Source organism: Antedon bifida, chromosome 9 (genome assembly GCF_963402885.1).
Source record: "Antedon bifida chromosome 9, ecAntBifi1.1, whole genome shotgun sequence".
NCBI lineage: Eukaryota > Metazoa > Echinodermata > Crinoidea > Comatulida > Antedonidae > Antedon > Antedon bifida.
Genome location: NC_136234.1, coordinates 16,355,087 through 16,372,265, shown reverse-complemented (window position 1 = coordinate 16,372,265; position 17,179 = coordinate 16,355,087). Strand labels below are relative to the sequence as shown.

Sequence of the window (17,179 nt, the reverse complement as noted above, 5' to 3'; positions counted from 1 at the left end):
AAAAAGATATTCAACATTTGACGAAAAAGGATAATCAACTTGCACACTACAAACATAGATTTCGAAGAAAAAATACACTGTACTGTGTGTAGGCCTACATAATAAAAATTACGTACAAATTTACAAAATCCGTCATGAAAGTATTTTTAAATGATTATAAAGTATATGGTTGTGTGCACAACTTTTTTTGTACTAAGAGTTCCTTGATTAAGCTTTTGTTTAAATTGCTATGGATAATTATGTCATCATGGTATTCCGAAATAAAAAGATGAATGAATGAAAAACTTATGAATCAATTACCTGTGTATCTTTTTAAAAAAAGAATTCAGAATAAATTTAGTATTTCTCAATAAATTCAATATAAAACTTACATAATTAGACTGTAGCCGACGTGTGGGATTCAAGTAACACAGAATATTCGAAATTATCATTATGTAAGATATCATGGCAAGACAACAAATGAGTGTCGAATATGAAAACAAATTTAATAGGCCTAAGTAATACATTAGGCAGAAGATAAATAATAAACAAATACACATGAGAAGCGCATTTCCACTTTGTTTAAAGTATAGCGATACAAACCAATATTATTATTCTAAGATTAATATTTCCTGGTTCTATGATGTACCTCGATCTCTACTATATGACCTTGACCTTTCATGTAACGTAATAAGCATCTATGAAACAAGCAAGAAAGATGAATGTAGGCTTATCCCGACTAATCTTGTTTCTTATAGTACAACTGACTTTCTTTATTCTTGCACCAGGTAAGACAATTACATAAAATTATTATTATCATTATATATATTATTATATCATTATTAATATAACTATATTTACTGAGAATGCGGCAGCCGTAACAAAAAATGTAGTCGGGTACCAGAGTACGAACTTAATTCAATACTATGCAGAGAGTCTGCAGCTAGTTATTAAACTCAGATGGGTCCAGTAACTGGTGCATCCTAGCACGACCCGACACCATCATCTTATAGTGAGTTAGTTAAAAAAAATATGTAACCGCCGTAAATTGTTATAACAATTTATGGATTATTAAAATAGTTGATTCTCATGTTACGAAACATGTTACAAACATTTTAAAGATATTTTAAAAATCTTGTATACCATATAGTTTTAGCTTTTTTGTTGGAGTGGCACGCCTAATTGGCGGCAGAAGCTATTGGCCTCTTTTGCCACTCCTTGGCGCAATCTAGCTATTTTTGTTTGTATTGTTATGTCTGTATAACTGTGTTTGCCGAAATTGATATAATAAAACAAAATATGATATTAGTTTTTTTGTTAAAAGTTGTTTCACAGGGATGTTCGTCTAACGACACATCAACGGTGTCTATAATTAATATAGAATGTTCATTTGGTGTGTGCTGCAACCTTGCCAACGGATCGTATTGTTGCGAAGACACAGACAATAATGACGTCAATGATAACAATGACGTCGACGATAACGTCAAGATACTTGTAGATTTGTATAATCAAAACGCAAATTCAACGAAAAAAATACTTTCGAATGTGAAGAACGCTGTTGAGGATGAAATCCGATCAAGAATAATAAAACGAATTGTAATGTAAGTATTTTGTACGCAAAATTGAGGAGGCGCACAAAGCACCCATGCGCACAAAGCACCCTATGCGCACAAAGCACCCTATGCGCATCCTACAGAATACGTGCAAATGTTGGGTCTGTAACTGGTCTGACAGCCTGATTAATCTTATTAATAAGAATATTAGAGGTATACCACTATTTTTGATAGTTCAATAACAATTAAATATCAGGGAAAACACTATCGTGTAAAAATGTGCCAACGAAAAAATTGACATTGTTTATATTTAATAGAATTGTTGTGAGCGTTGTGTCGGCATTATTTGGTATAGCAATAATCTTTTTCATAGTTTGGAAACTAAAGAAACCACGGCAAACCTCTCCAGGTACGTCTTTTAAAAGAAATATACTTTTGGTACAATTGTGTTTTTTCGATGTAGTATTATTTACCACCTCGACAAATACAGAGCATCTGTCATATACTACAAATGCTAATTCAAACAACAAATATATATTTCAGATATTCGTGGACACTTCCTGTACTGAGGCACTAATTCAAACATTTAAATTACAGTAGAATCCCTTCTTTGGGATACCTCTAGGGAGGCAGACTCTGCTGTGAAACAAACGAGGGCGAAATAATATTTTAACAGCCAATGCCTGTTTATGGGGCACCCCCTCTGTCTACACTATCAACATTTATGTGACAAATCAATGTGATGTGCCCATACATAATGATGATGATGTCATATCACTACCATATTTGGGCATATCACTACCTGCCATATTTGGGCACATCACATTTTTTAAGGGTTCTACTGTATTCAGTAAACCTCTGTCTACACTATCAAACTCCATATGACAAAAAAATGTGACGACGTGCCCATATATGGACACGATGATGTCATATCAATACCATATTTGGGCACATCAAAAACTAGTTTGATAGGGTAGACAGCGCTTTATACAAAGCAAAAATCACCAATTAAAATGTGTTGCCAATTACTTTATTACAACAAATTTAATTACTTTAGAAAAACAAATTTTACAAAGCCCATTTACAATCAACAAAATCTGTTTGTTATGGTAGTCCTGTATTTTAAAGTTATTTCGTAATTTGTTGTTTTTGTAGCTCCTGCATTACAAGTTGAGTCTGGCTGACTCATTAAAAACTCAGGTTGAACAAAAACAAATCTATCCGGTGGTATCTCTGGTTTGAATCAAGGCAATCTAACAACAAGACACTGATCTTGCCTTGCCAAGATATTAACTCGTAACAGTCCTTTGATCATATGTCTGGCTGCAACAAATACCAACATTACATATTCTACATAGAGTGCGGTATCTGTGCTGTTTAGAGGCATGGAACAACTGATCATGTTGCAGCCACAGGTAAACCCTTTGATCTCCAGAGCTCAGCATCCTGTTGTTAGATTGCCTTGTTTGAATGAAATCAATGGACCTCAATGGACCTCAACTGATTCAATCTCAACTTCCAATACAATCAACAATTCCAGTGCTGTTCAATCCATTGAAGAAAAAGAAATTATTGTGTGGTACATCCCTGCATGATACAGCCTGAAGAAAAAAAAAAAAAAATATGCATTGAAAACAAAAGTATTAAATGTTTTTGGGGAAAGGCTACGTAGCTTTATGATTCTATGTTTTGTAAATTGTTAAATTTCTAAATAAATTTTGATGGATTAATTAATTAATTTGTTGCTTACTTACGAGTTAAAATTACAAAGCAAAGTACGCGTTGTAATCTTATAATGTGAACAAAGTAACATAAAATTACCTTAATAATTTCTTGTCCCATGACACCTCCCACGATAGCACAGATTGGGCTGAGTTCAGCGGCACAGTGACTAAAAAAAATATACAATATTAAATTAATCAGGATCTGACAACGTATATTAATCATAGGTTGGTTTTTAAAACTTTTTTCAAATACTTACACCAGTGAATGCCGTATTGAGCTACAACTCTGGATCTAGGTCAGAATTGAACCCCTGACCTTGGTATTGGAAGGCAAGCTTGCTAACCACCAAGCTACAGCTCCACTATGACTTATTATTATTGTATTTAATTTAGTTGAAAATTAAGTTAAATTGATTTCATTACACAAATAATGCAAATCATTTTTGTTTGTTAATCAACTTACCCACTGAAGTTGTCATCTACTGGGTCAGATTTGACCTTTAGCGTATCAAGAACCTCTTCTCGTAACCGCTGTAACTCTGTTCGGTCATTCTCCAGGTTACCAGGCTGTGGGTCTCTTCCAAACTGTTCACGAAACATCAACAGAACTGCAAAAGATATGTTTATAAATATAAAAACCATAGCCTCTTCTGTATAAAAAAACACACCTCACATACAGACCCTATTTCATACTAGTTTATCATATGGAACACATATATGCAAACAATTCAAAGCCTTCTATTCTCTAAAGCTCTGTCTACACTGTCAAACTATTCTGAGAGGAGAAAAAAAAGTGATAAACCTAAATATGGTAGTGATATACTCAAATATGGTAGTGATATGACATCATCATGTCCATATATGGGCACATCACATGTTTTTTCATCACATAAAGTTTGAGTGTAGACAAGGCTTTACTTACTTTGCATTATGAAGTAAACGTCAGAAGCCCTTTTCAACGCTTTTGCATACTTTTCTGTCGACCAATCAACATCCAGAGCATCTTTGAAGCGGCAGTAAGAGAACGTTTTTTTGGTAACGACTGTCTCTGTGTCGTCGGCTACAAGTTTCTTAACGCCCTTGGAATCCTCTTTTTCTATCATTTTTGGCTTTTCTCTAAAATTAACAAAATATTATTTTAAGTCATCATTTTACATTCATAATAATAATCTGAATATTTAAAGCTCTGTCTACACTATCAAATTAGTTTGAAAACAAAGTGTGATGCACACAAATATGGTAGTGATATGCTCAAATATGGTAGTGATATGACATCATTATATCCATTTATGGGCACATCACATTTTTTTGTCACATAAAGTTTGATAGTGTAGACAGAGCATTAGAGGCGCACATTCAATGACATATATTATTTACTTCAAAGAAATTCAAATACATACTCAACAAATTCATGGTCGTTTAAGTCGGCGAACATGTATCCATAGAAGCCAAAGACATCACCAGCAAAGAATTTGATATTCTTGCCATGGCATATGTTATTAAGCCTAAAGATGGTTGCACGAGGGCAACAGGTGGCGCAAACGACATCAAACTGCTCAAAGAAGATGTCAGGTTTGTTATCTGGATTGTCATTGTCTGATTTGACAATCACATTAGGGTTTAATTCCTGGGTTCTTTCCACTGATGATGCTGCCCTCTATAAATCAAATGAAAAATTTCAATCAACTCACTTTACTGTATTAGGTTATATGCATTATCATGCAATATAATCTTACTATTATTAACTTAATTAATTTAATACAATTATGTATGGTGGCCCAGAAGCCAAATTGCATGTAACATTACAAATATTTGTTTTAAAATGAATGTCACTTGACATTATTAACAAATATATATATATAAATTGAGGCATAGAGAAACTTTAAAACTGTCTGATGATATAGTCAACTCTCCCAAAAATCAAAGCACCTGGAAAGTGTAATTGTTCCTATATGTATTATTACTAACAAGGAGTATCACTTATATAAAGCTCTGTCTACACTATCAAACAAAAAAGGTGATGTGCCCATATATGGACATGATGATGTCATATCACTACCATATCTGGACATATCACTACCATATATGGGAACATCACACTTTTTTTGTCAATCTAGTTTGATAGTGTAGATAGAGCTTTATAGAGATGGAAGGGAGAAACTCTTCCATTACACTTTTCTTCAGCTGCTTACATTTTTTCCTATGTCTTCTCTAGATGATATAAGGAAATTTGAGCAGAAATCTTCTTCTGTAACAGTATTATGATCCATCAATGTTATTGAATTAATACCAGATAGAACCACATTTTTGCACACCTCTGCACCAAGGCCTTTTAGACCAATGAAAAGAACAGAGGATGCCCGCAGCCTGTTGAGATAAAAACTGTATTATTTAGAACACAATTGCTTAAAGCTTAATCTGGTGAATTTAAAAGGATACTTAGCTTGTAATTAAGTCACAAAGACAATCTTTTCTTTTATGTTTAAAACAAGTTACAAAAAGCATATCCTTTAAAAAGGGATATTTTTTATGGTAATTCTTTTTTATTGGGATAAATATTTATTTTTATTTACTAACTAGATAGTTATAGTATAGAGTTAGTACTACTACCACTAGGCCTTAAAATATGTCATACACTGTGTAATGTTAAAATAGTTAATTATTATACTGTACATTGCAAAATATTTAGACACATTAAAATGGTAAAACAACTAAATTGAAAGTAAATATAACATAATAAATATTATTACACTGTGTAACCAACTAATTTAATTCACTATCTGAATTTGTTGTAACCCGTAAAAGTTTTAATTAATTCAAAAAACAACCTTGACAAACAATATTTATGAGATGATCAATTCCTCTATAAATCAACAAACTTCCTCTGAGCCGGCCCTACTCAACTTGGGCCGCCAGCAGGCCGTACGTATTAGCTAGGCCTATTTTAATTTTATATTATAGCATCAACAAAAGACTGACCGTTTCTGTGCCTCAAGACCCCATAAGCGAATTTGTCTGTCATACAATGCAGCTTCGGCTTCTGAAATACTGCTTGAATTGCTAGCCATTGCAACAAATTTCAGAAGTAAAACACAAACTTAAAGTCTAGGCCTAACAAAACAAAATGAAAAGCCAACAAAATCAACGAAGCATGAAAACCACTCAACTATAACCACGCATGGGACAAAAAGTCAGAAAGAAGGCTGCATTCTATTGGCTGAAACGTGTCTTGGCTAGCACAATCCATCAATGAGATTTAGCTTTATATATTCAGTCATTAGGTAATATTTTCAAGATGGTGCTTCTCGCGAACGAAGCTGTAAGTTATTTCTCAGTTTTTATTTTTCTAATAATAGAACTATATATTATATTTAGTTATTTTGAAGTTATCAGTTATGTACAAAAATATACAATGATTGTTTGTGTTTATTTAGTTTCTGACAGAACTGACGTTAATGTTTCAAAAATCAAGAACATCTGCTGCTGTTTACGTGACACTAAAACAATGTGAGTATACAGGGTAATTACCACATCTAGACTTTGTGCAGAGTCGTTTCGTCCCATTTCTATAGTTGTATTGTTCGAATATACTAGTATATATCTCATGGACTAACTTGGGCTCTAATTGCTGTTAAACATTAAACACGATACTGCGCTATTTAAGAATACATTCTTAAAAATATTTCCAAAGCATGATAAAAAAAAACAATCAAATAAAGAATACTGAATAAAGAGTAAGTTTAGGCTGTTTTTTAATAGTTTTTAAAAAGTCATGACACAAACGTATTGCATCCCTGCTGTGCATACAATACAGGTATAATAATAAGTACAATAACATTCCATTTTCTTTGCCATATAGATAATGGTAGGACCAAACCTATACCAAAAGCATCAAAGGACAAGCAATCTGTGTCGGAATCAACAGGTGAACATAAATGTCTGGTCAGGGCTACGTGTAGAAACAAGAAATTAAGTACAGTGGTAAGTAGGTTGCTTAAAATACTTCTTAATTCTAATTTTCTGTGACCAGATCGTCTTTACACTTGGCAGTGGCCTAACTTGATATGAACCATTTTTATGTTCTTGATTTTTATGTACCCTCATTTAAAAAAATATTTTTAGTCTACTCCGTAGCATTGTTATTATTATATACTGATACGAGGTCATGACTTAAAGTTCAAGGAACTTACTTTGACCGCCTTCCATCCATATATTAGACACTGTATACGTATGTTTGTTTAAATGCATTTAAATGAGTGGCAAATAAACGAAAATATAAAAAGATAGATTTCCAGTCATGTCTACAAGCAGCTCAATAAAATAGACAAAATATATAATGCGTTTTTGAGCCTGGGAACCAACCTGCTAAATCGGTAGGGTTGATTTTGTGTATTTACAGTTTTTAAGGTTCATGGAAAAATTTTAAAATATATTCCATTTTATTTTCAGGTTAGTGCTAAAGATATGAATAAATTTCAATTGGTAAGTTACTTTTGTTAAATCCTTTAAAATTATGTTTACGTGACACTTTGTTAATTAATCTGGAAATCAGTAATACTGCCCTCTATGCTCTAATTAGGAGTAACGTAACATTGTAGCAAATATCTTTGTATTCTCTCATGGTACATTTAGGATAGCAGGATTTAAGAATGAACTTACAAAATGTAAAATTGGATGGAAAAATAAACAATGCTCAACTCTTTCTCTGCACATACTACCTTACTTATAATCCATACATATTCTACAAAAAGATGAGATCCTACCAACAATACAGAGTTATTCAGCCCTCTCGTGGCAGAAAATCCTATTATTAACTATTAGCCTATTCAGATTAGAGATCACTGCCATTAAAATCCTGGGCAGATAAGCCTACCACCTATAAACTGACATTAGGAATACACCATTAAATGCATGGATAGATAAGCCTATCAACTTCAATTATCCCATTGGTTAATTCAGGGTAATTGGGTGTGTAATCCATATTTACCATCTGAAAATAATCAATAGTTTTGAATCAGTTTCGATCAATAATTTAACAAGTCTTTTCTTTTGTATAAGAATAATAAATTGGTTAATATCAGGAAACAGAACAGCTGGTTATTGTTGTAATAATGCAGTATGCCAGCAATGTATGCAAGCTAAAAGTTATTTTTGGGTTTAGCAAGTACATCAACTGGTCTATGTAATTGATTATATATATTGATTAGGTATTACCTAATTCAGTGGCTGTGATTTTATTTAAACCCTTCCATCGAAAAATTATTTCGTTTTATAACAAGCTGTTTTGAAGTACATGTGATTAGTCCTATATGATTGTGCCATATTGCTCACTTATGATGTTGTATTTTACTTTAACTGGGATAGGTCTCGTCTGAAAGAAGGCTGAGACTGTTACTAAACGTAGTTCATTAGTAGGAACCTTGATTAGTGACATGAGCATATTATATATCTCCATACTTTGATTTCGGCACTACTGTAGCAAGGACTTTCGATTTCTTTCTTTTCTTAACATGCGGTTCCCACTATTGACGCAACCTACGCAACTTGAGAAAATGCCCTTCCAATGATTGTGTTTGCCCCCATGAAATCAAACCTTGGTTGTGCATCAATCAGTTACCGTAGACTTTGACCTGGTTCACCCCACATACTTGACTGTGCCCAGTACTATGTTTCTGTTTTGCCTTGCATTGTTGCATGAAATCAAACTAATTTGATTTCTCATAGCGATTTTTGCAGAACTGTTGCGTCATGGGTTCACACAAAACTTACAATATTGTCATTGCGTTGCGTCCTAGTGAGAACCGCTCTTAACACTCACGTATCTTAAAATTCATTAACTATTCATTTAAATTTATCTTGATTTCAGGCATATGCAGGTGTATTAAAAGCAAACATGGATAATTTAAAGAAAGCGCATAAAACAAAGAAAGAAAAAGGAAAAACATCAAAAACAACATGAACTTCAGTTACACTTTTTTGTTAAAATTATAAGAAAATGAAGAGATCCTTTAAGATTAATTTTTCGGTGTGATCCGATAAAATTAATTTTATGAGAAAAGTAGAAGTGTTTTAAAAATTAATTTATTACAAAAATAAAATAACCACCAAGGTTAATAAATTGATTAAAGTTAATACATTTGTTATGTTTTTAGTAAATAAATTATGATGACAATTTGATATAAACATAAATGTTGTGTATAAATATTACTATATAATACATTTATCATTGCTGGTTTAAAAAAATGTTCTTGATTTAACTTTGTACGCAACTTTTTTTGTGTCTTATTTTCAATGTAGTATATATTTTGTGTAGTTAATTTAGCATATATATTATTTCAGTGTTTTAATTTGAACTAATGATTTGCATAGCTCTGTCTACACTAGTTTGACAAAAAGTGTTATGTGCCCAAATTTGGTAGTGATATGCCCAACTTTGGTAGTGATATGACATCATAATGTCCGTATATGGGTACATCACATTGTTTTGTCACATAAAGTTTGATAGTGTAGACAGAGCTTTATACACGAAAATACAGTATTTGATTATTGTATGTATATATAACAAATTGATTTTAAATAATAAGAGAAGTGTAATCTAAAGTTGGAAATGAGATGGTTTCATCAGTTCATCAGAAGTTGGCTAAAAATAACATGTTAGAAAACTTGGTAAACTGTGTTTATATATGTTATATACTGTACAGACACGTGTAAACCAACCATTTGGTATTAAAGTCCAAATTAAAGCAGATATTAAACAGATTTTGTTCAGGTGCATAAGCCCACATGGGCTTATACACAATTCTGTATTGTGATAGTGTTTTGTAAAAAAAAACATGTTAAATATTAGCATAATCATACATTACTTTTCATATATATTATTAGTGTCAATAAACCTATTTCATTTATATTTGTTATTGTGTGTGTATTTCTTACAATATTACTGTTTTATTGCACATATTTGGTTTGTTTTTCAACATGTTTAAAGATGTATTGTCCCCCTGAAAAAAAATTTTGTTTATTTTTTTGTTCAATATGCCATTTTAATGTCACATAATAATTATCCACTTCGACCAAAAATTGGATAAAAAAAAAATGTATTTACCTGAAAGAACTGTAATTTAACGCCAAAAATTGTCAAATTGGCTGACAGACAATGGTTTTTTTGTGAAATTTAACCATTTATTTTGTCGTTTTATAAGTGAAAACACTATTTTTTTCTACGGAAGTGATTAACTTTATTAAAACTACAAAATAACATATTCAAAGTCTGATTTAATTAATCTTCATTTTTCATGTTTTTGGGGGACAATATAAGGGACTTTGTTCCGATGGAGTCCTCTTAATATGGCTTCTATTTTAAGTATTCGTCATTCGTAACGATGAGGGATGTGTTGATAATTTGCCTTGAATATATGCAAATCCTTGAAATGGATTTGACGTGATTTTCGAAAATCGCTTAAATAAACACACAAGTGGTATTATTTCGAACCGTCTCTAAATATGAAAGAAGTAGTATGGTAAAATAAATATTATGGGAATTGGAAATCGATGTAGTATTGAGATGGGTACATGATTTTGGGTTGTGGTCATTTGAGTTGTTTATGAGGGGATGCAAGTCGACACATCAAGATGACGATGAGGGGTGTGTTGATTATTTGCGTCTTGATCTTATTTCAACAGGTAAAAGACATATATTTTATTATCTTATAAAATAGACAAAATACTGTAATTATTTACCTTGATTTACATTTATAGCAATGCTTGTGTGTTTTTTTAACCATATTTAATAAGGGTAATCCATCCAGCAATTGCTGATCATTAGGGACCCTCAGAGGTTCACAAGACAAACATATACACAAGATGCTCTACATAAACAAAGTCTTATTACAAGTCTTTGGGAGTGGAGTTGTAATTTTGTCCTTAGAAAAAATCCTGACATGTGACGGGACGTGAACCCAGGACCCTTGGAGTGGTAGCCAAGCATCATTACCACGAAGCCACAACTCCACTCTGTTGTACTTTTTATCTGAGACACACAACCCGTTTACAAGTCTTTTAAATTGATTGATATTTCACAGCTTATTTCATACATGCTATTGTACGACCGTACAATACATTGATAATACTTATTTCCATGGTATAAGGTAAGCGGAGATTGTAAACTTTTACAAAATACCGCGGGTACATGAGTTTATAATACAAGACCTACTACAACTATTGCTTTTATATCCGTAAACATTTTCTATTCTTTGCGTTAATGACAATTTAGGTGATTTCTGCCCCACTGCCTGCAGAAGACGGAGAAGTAAATAATGCCGAAGAAACCAATGTTGCTGACGAAGAAGGGGTAACAGAAGCTGCTGGTGACGAAAATGAAGAAGATTTGGAAGCAAATGTTGCTGATGGTGGAGAAGGAGAAATAGCTGTGGCCGATGGTGAAGAAGGAGAAACAGGTGAGGCCGATGGGGAAGAAGTAGAAATAGCCGTGGCCGATGGTGAAGAAGCAGAAGCAGCTGAGGCCGATGGAGAAGAAGCAGAAGCAACTGAGGCCGATGGAGAAGAAGCAGAAGCAACTGAGGCCGATGGAGAAGAAGCAGAAATAGCCGTGGCCGATGGTGAAGAAGCAGAAATAGCCGTGGCCGATGGTGAAGAAGCAGAAACAGCTGAGGCCGATGGAGAAGAAGCAGAAATAGCCGTGGCCGATGGAGAAGAAGCAGAAGCAACTGAAGCCGATGGAGAAGAAGCAGAAACAGCTGGGGCCGACGGAGAAGAGGCAGAAGCCGATGGCGAAACAGCTGAAGCCGCCGATGGCGAAACAGCTGAAGCCGCCGATGGCGAAACAGCCGAGGCCGCCGATGGCGAAGAAGAAGCCAATGAAGAAGACTGGGAAGCAAATATCGTTGTTGGCGAAGAAGAAGAAACAGCTGAGGCCGATGGCGAAGAAGCAGAAACAGCTGAGGTCGATGGTGAAGACACAGAAACAGCTGAGGTCGATGGAGAAGAAGCAAATGAGGAAGATTGGGAAGCATTACTTGATGGCGAAGAAGAAGAAGAAGAAGAAGAAACAGCTGATGTCGATGTTGAAGACACAGAAACAGCTGAGGCCGATGGTGGAGAAGCAGAAACAGCTGAGGTCAATGGTGAAACAGCTGAGGCCGATGGTGGAGAAGAAGCAAATGTAGTTGGTGGTGAAGAAGGAGAAGCAAATGAGGTTAATGATGAAGAAGAAACAGCTGATGAGTTTGCTGGGGAAGAAATTGAAGAAACGTCATTTACAGAAGAAGCGGCTGATTATATAGAGTATGAAAACATACCTGGAACATCAGAGACTTCAGAAAATAATGAGGTACAATATATCACTTTGTTTTTTTAAAACTATATATATTTAGGCATTGCCAATGTTAACCATTAGCGAATTCATTCACAATCCTTCTTAAAGGTGGTAATCCTGTTCAGACAAACACAATTATAGTTTTTCTTGGGAGTGAAGTTGTGAGTTGTCATAAGGAAAAATCCTGACACGTCAGGACTCATGACCCTAGGATTGGTAGCCGAGCATCATAACTAGAAATCCACAATTAATCTATAATTATTGTCACCGTTGGTCTTGCTAATATTATGTCCTATTATTGATATAAATTAATTAGTTTAGTATCAACATCTTCATTATTAATTTCATCAACATAGGCTTCTTATCACTCATAATCCTCCTCGTTTCATTACCCTAACTGTAAGTATTGTCATTTTATCCTAATCCCTTAATTATTATATAGTTATTCATATTACATGGTATTATCTATTTTTGCATGTTTAAATCTAAAGGGCCAGCTCCCTGTAGTGGAATTGACTTTATCAACTACAACAACTGAACAGCCTGTTGTGAATGTAACCATTGGACAGCCTGGAACAACTACAACCACTGAACAGCCTGAGGTAAGTTTAGACAGAGTGCCATGCTTGAGGGCTGGGGATTGTACTGTTGAACAGGATGTCTATGTGTATATAGGCGTAGAGCCCGTTCGGATATTTGGGCATATCACTACCATATTTGGACACATCCCACTTTTTTTTAGTCAAACTAGTTTGATAGTGTAGACAGAGCTTTACATGTCACTAAAGCAAAATCGTCATTTCCATTCATCATATTTATCTTATAGCCAACGCTCTCATTGGAAGTTGAAAATCAGATATGTCAGCCTCTTATTGGTACAGTGTGCAGTGAAGAAAATGATAACCCGAAAGACTGTGAACTAAATGGCTGTACGCAGTTGCAGTGTAAATATTCTACATGCCAGCAAAAAGACATCGATCACCCCCTTGTTAGATAAAGGTACATATTTGTTGTTGTTTTTTGAGATTACATCATCTCCAAACAATAATTATCTTTAAAAAAAATGTATTCACCCCAAAAACATGAAAAATGAAGACTAAAAAAAAAATTAGGTAACAAAATAAATGTCACTTTATATAAAAAGAAAAAAAATGGTTAAATTGAATCAAAAGCCATTGACTGATATTACCTTTCGCTTTAAATTACATTTTGTTAGGTAAATATTTGTTTTGATCCAATTGGAACTGAGAATACATTCCGTTTCATCGAACAGCAGTATTGCGAAACCAGCTATTAGATTTGTTTCCGTGCGGCGCAGCAATCAATCGATCGATAATCATAAAGCAATACCGGTACACTAATATAATAATTTAAATTCAATCAAAAATTGATTAAATCTATATTTGTTTATTACATTTCAGATTTGTTAGGGTTTGAATCCAATGAAAAATTGAATAAACCTATATTTGTTTATTACATTTCAGATTTGTTAGGGTTTGAATCCAATCAAAAATTGAATAAACCTAATATTTGTTTATTACATTTCAGATTTGTTAGGGTTTGAATCCAATCAAAAATTGAATAAACCTATATTTGTTTATTACATTTCAGATTTTTTAGGGTTTGCTCATCTTCTTTGGTTGGTTATTGTGTGTGTAGCAGGTGAAGAATTCATTCATTATTCATGGACACATTCTTACTTCATTATCGACACAATTACTACATCTATTCTATTTGGTTTTATGCCAATGTCTACACAATCAAACTTTATGTGACACAAAAATGTGATGTGCCCATGATCATGACATGATGATATCAGATCACTATTTGGGCACATCACCTTTTTTTGTCAAACTAGTTTGATAGTGTAGACTGTCAGACTTTATTCTCTTTAATTAATTCTTTCAGTTTTCAGGGTTCAATTTTATATTATTCTATAATAACACTGTAATTGTCATCCGGCTTCATGCATTGTCGTAAACCATACATTATAGGCCTAACAAATCTAGCTTCATACTACTATGTTAATATAAATATAAATTATGATGTTTGAACTGGATAGTGTGTAATAGAATAGAGATAAATATCAAAATGTTAGTGTTGAGCGCAATGCACAACTTTTAATTATAATTAAATTAAATATTGTAAGTGACGAAGGCCTCATATATAATGCATTGAGCTGTATAGGCTCATTGTGTGTATAGGACTATACTTTCATATTGTTTATTATTTGAAATTGTGTCTTCATTAATAAAGGTTTAGAATGGGAAATATTGTATTATTGTGTTTACTAGTTACTGTCTCTAACTAACTAACTAGAGACGCAACACAAGGACGTAACGCAACGTAAGTGCGTTGACCAATCACAAGCGATGTATTATTCGAACTGTTGCTTTTCATTGGTCCACGCTTGCGTTTACGTCCTTGCGTTACGTCCTAGTGGAAACCAAGCTTTAGCAGAAACCGCCCGTCCGCTCCGCGTTGTGGTCGTAAAGAATAACAGAGACTCTATATTTTTATTATCGTTACGTCTGTGTAAATTGGTCTTAAGACGTAACGCAAGGATGATGATCCATCGCGTCATGATTGGTCTAATTGATGTATAAACTTGCTTAATAAAACAATACTCAGAAGGATATTTCGGAAAAATAACATTTATTCCCAATGTTTATCTAATATAAGTGGTTACATTTCAGTAAACGCCTTTCTGAGTTGAACATTTTTAAATCATATGAATAACCGTACATTATGATACATAATTTGTAACTATACATAATAGGCCTATTTCATACCTTTAAATTAAGATTATAATACGATTGGTGCGTCCTGGTTCCCACTAGATATTTAACGCAACGATCACGTAAGCGCAGAGTAATTATGATATGACCAATGACAAGTGATGGATCATCTGAACTGTCTCTCGTGATTGGTCAACTCACTTGCGTTGCGTCTACGTCCTTGTGTTGCGTCTCTAGTGAGAACCAAGTATTTGGTTACGATTCAAGTATTCACTTTGTTACCGTTTTGATAATAAGTTCTTAACATAGGTCCTAATGTCAATTTTACAAGATAATAAATTTTCCTGCTGATTTAATTAGGTGTATACATTAGGCCTAACATCCATTCATGTCAACCTATGGTAAGCCTACTGATAATATTGGTGAATTTTTGTGATCGAGGCGTACTTTCCATGCTGGAATGCCATCATCATCTTTGCGTGAGATGTATTTAACATAATAAGGGTGTAGTTTAAAGAAGAGTTAAATGCACGAAAAATTGAGTCTATTTTGTTTGATGATCCCTTCACCCATTTAAATTCTACGTCGTGTAGTTATTAACACATAGGCCTTATTTACAGTCTTTTGCTAGGCCTTGGCACAATTTCTTTCACTTGGTTACTTTATTCATCATCATCATCCGTCTCCTCACCATCGGCACCTCCAATTCCTATTGGAGACGGCGAACAATGGTAATTGACACATTGAAGTTGGTCACATTCGCTGCCGCCACATTCGGTTGACGATTCACATGGAATTCCGAGAAAGGGTTCACATGCCTGGTTGGCAGCTTCTTCTTCAACCGTTAGACTTTCAACTCTTCTAACCTGTTAGATTAAAATTAGTACGTAGGCCTAGTTATAGTTAAAGTAGTTATATACATTTAAAAAAAGAATATGGGAGGTGGGAGAGTGTTAACCTGCATGAAGGGCCATTTTTAAACTCACAATATAATTCAAAATAATATTAGGTATACTATTAATTGCAATTAAATTTCAATAAATAGTGGTTTTACTCTGAATTATTATGAAATATAAATTTTCAAAAAGAAAGAAAATTATGCCTTAACTTAAACTATAAAATCAAGGAACCGTTTGTTTTTGAAAATGTTAATCGTTTTTTTTATTAACCTGTATCTAATATGTAAATCTTGCTACTTCAATCTAAAATGTACTAAATACAATGCTTTTTGGATTGAAATTGGTAACTTACGCTCTGTTATTCAGTGCATTATGAAATCCAAAACTAAATTTGTTCTTAAAAATATATATTAATGAATTTTAAATGTTTTTCGTCCATTTTAACTTTTTAATGAAACACAATATTCCTAGAAGTGAAAACATTGTGCTACTTATAATAATTGGTTATACATTTTGATCAATTTAAAAAATTAAACGGTGTAGGCCTACGTAATTTACTTAGTAACTGTAAATGAGTATGTTCAGATTAAGTTATTTCCACATACAAAAACATACACAATCAGAAGGAGGAAAACCATAGGATGATGTGCACGTAGAGCAGATCTTTAAAGTAATATGCACATTAGGAAAACTAACAAATAACAATTTATATAACAAAAGGTAAATAATCTTACCATCAGTAGAGTACCGAAAAGCAGAGACAGGCTTATTAAAAAGGTCCTCATTTTGAATATTACACCCGACGCTTAGTATATTTAAAATAACAGTGTACGACTGTGATGACAAGTTTTTGATTTATCTAAATCGTTGAGGATTTATTTAGTCAATATTGAGTTTATCTTTTCAAACATTATCGATTTGAATCGATTGACACAGTTGGGTGAATAACCACAGA

General features: G+C 33.4%; 4 protein-coding genes and 1 long non-coding RNA gene across 5 annotated transcripts; 3 read left to right on the top strand and 2 right to left on the bottom strand.

The window, feature by feature from the left end:
* The first annotated feature begins 665 nt into the window (after nucleotides 1-665).
* On the top strand, nucleotides 666-2,822 carry LOC144852691 (uncharacterized). The gene is made up of 4 exons (XM_078710635.1): nucleotides 666-767; nucleotides 1,304-1,580; nucleotides 1,850-1,941; nucleotides 2,688-2,822. The coding sequence occupies exons 1-4, from the start codon at nucleotides 680-682 to the stop codon at nucleotides 2,714-2,716; spliced, it is 486 nt and encodes a 161-aa protein (XP_078566761.1). The 5' UTR covers nucleotides 666-679; the 3' UTR covers nucleotides 2,717-2,822.
* Nucleotides 2,547-6,386, bottom strand: LOC144852681 (SUMO-activating enzyme subunit 1-like). Its single transcript, XM_078710623.1, has 7 exons — nucleotides 6,236-6,386; nucleotides 5,449-5,623; nucleotides 4,657-4,913; nucleotides 4,179-4,372; nucleotides 3,720-3,864; nucleotides 3,354-3,423; nucleotides 2,547-3,133 (listed from the first exon to the last, which is right to left on the bottom strand). The coding sequence occupies exons 1-7, from the start codon at nucleotides 6,322-6,324 to the stop codon at nucleotides 3,044-3,046; spliced, it is 1,020 nt and encodes a 339-aa protein (XP_078566749.1). The 5' UTR covers nucleotides 6,325-6,386; the 3' UTR covers nucleotides 2,547-3,043.
* An 89-nt stretch (nucleotides 6,387-6,475) lies between these two features.
* On the top strand, nucleotides 6,476-10,163 carry LOC144852693 (signal recognition particle 14 kDa protein-like). Its single transcript, XM_078710638.1, has 5 exons — nucleotides 6,476-6,575; nucleotides 6,691-6,763; nucleotides 7,116-7,237; nucleotides 7,706-7,738; nucleotides 9,123-10,163. Exons 1-5 carry the CDS (start codon nucleotides 6,552-6,554, stop codon nucleotides 9,213-9,215), a joined length of 345 nt encoding a protein of 114 aa, XP_078566764.1. The 5' UTR covers nucleotides 6,476-6,551; the 3' UTR covers nucleotides 9,216-10,163.
* Nucleotides 10,164-10,840: 677 nt separating this feature from the next.
* Nucleotides 10,841-14,416, top strand: LOC144852676 (uncharacterized). The gene is made up of 7 exons (XM_078710619.1): nucleotides 10,841-10,936; nucleotides 11,526-12,308; nucleotides 12,381-12,396; nucleotides 12,481-12,602; nucleotides 13,079-13,189; nucleotides 13,414-13,586; nucleotides 14,199-14,416. Exons 1-6 carry the CDS (start codon nucleotides 10,886-10,888, stop codon nucleotides 13,582-13,584), a joined length of 1,254 nt encoding a protein of 417 aa, XP_078566745.1. The 5' UTR covers nucleotides 10,841-10,885; the 3' UTR covers nucleotides 13,585-13,586; nucleotides 14,199-14,416.
* Nucleotides 14,417-15,225: 809 nt separating this feature from the next.
* On the bottom strand, nucleotides 15,226-17,085 carry LOC144852695 (uncharacterized). Its single transcript, XR_013614320.1, has 2 exons — nucleotides 16,959-17,085; nucleotides 15,226-16,191 (listed from the first exon to the last, which is right to left on the bottom strand). It is a non-coding gene; the product is annotated as an uncharacterized LOC144852695 (long non-coding RNA).
* Between the last annotated feature and the right edge of the window lie 94 nt (nucleotides 17,086-17,179).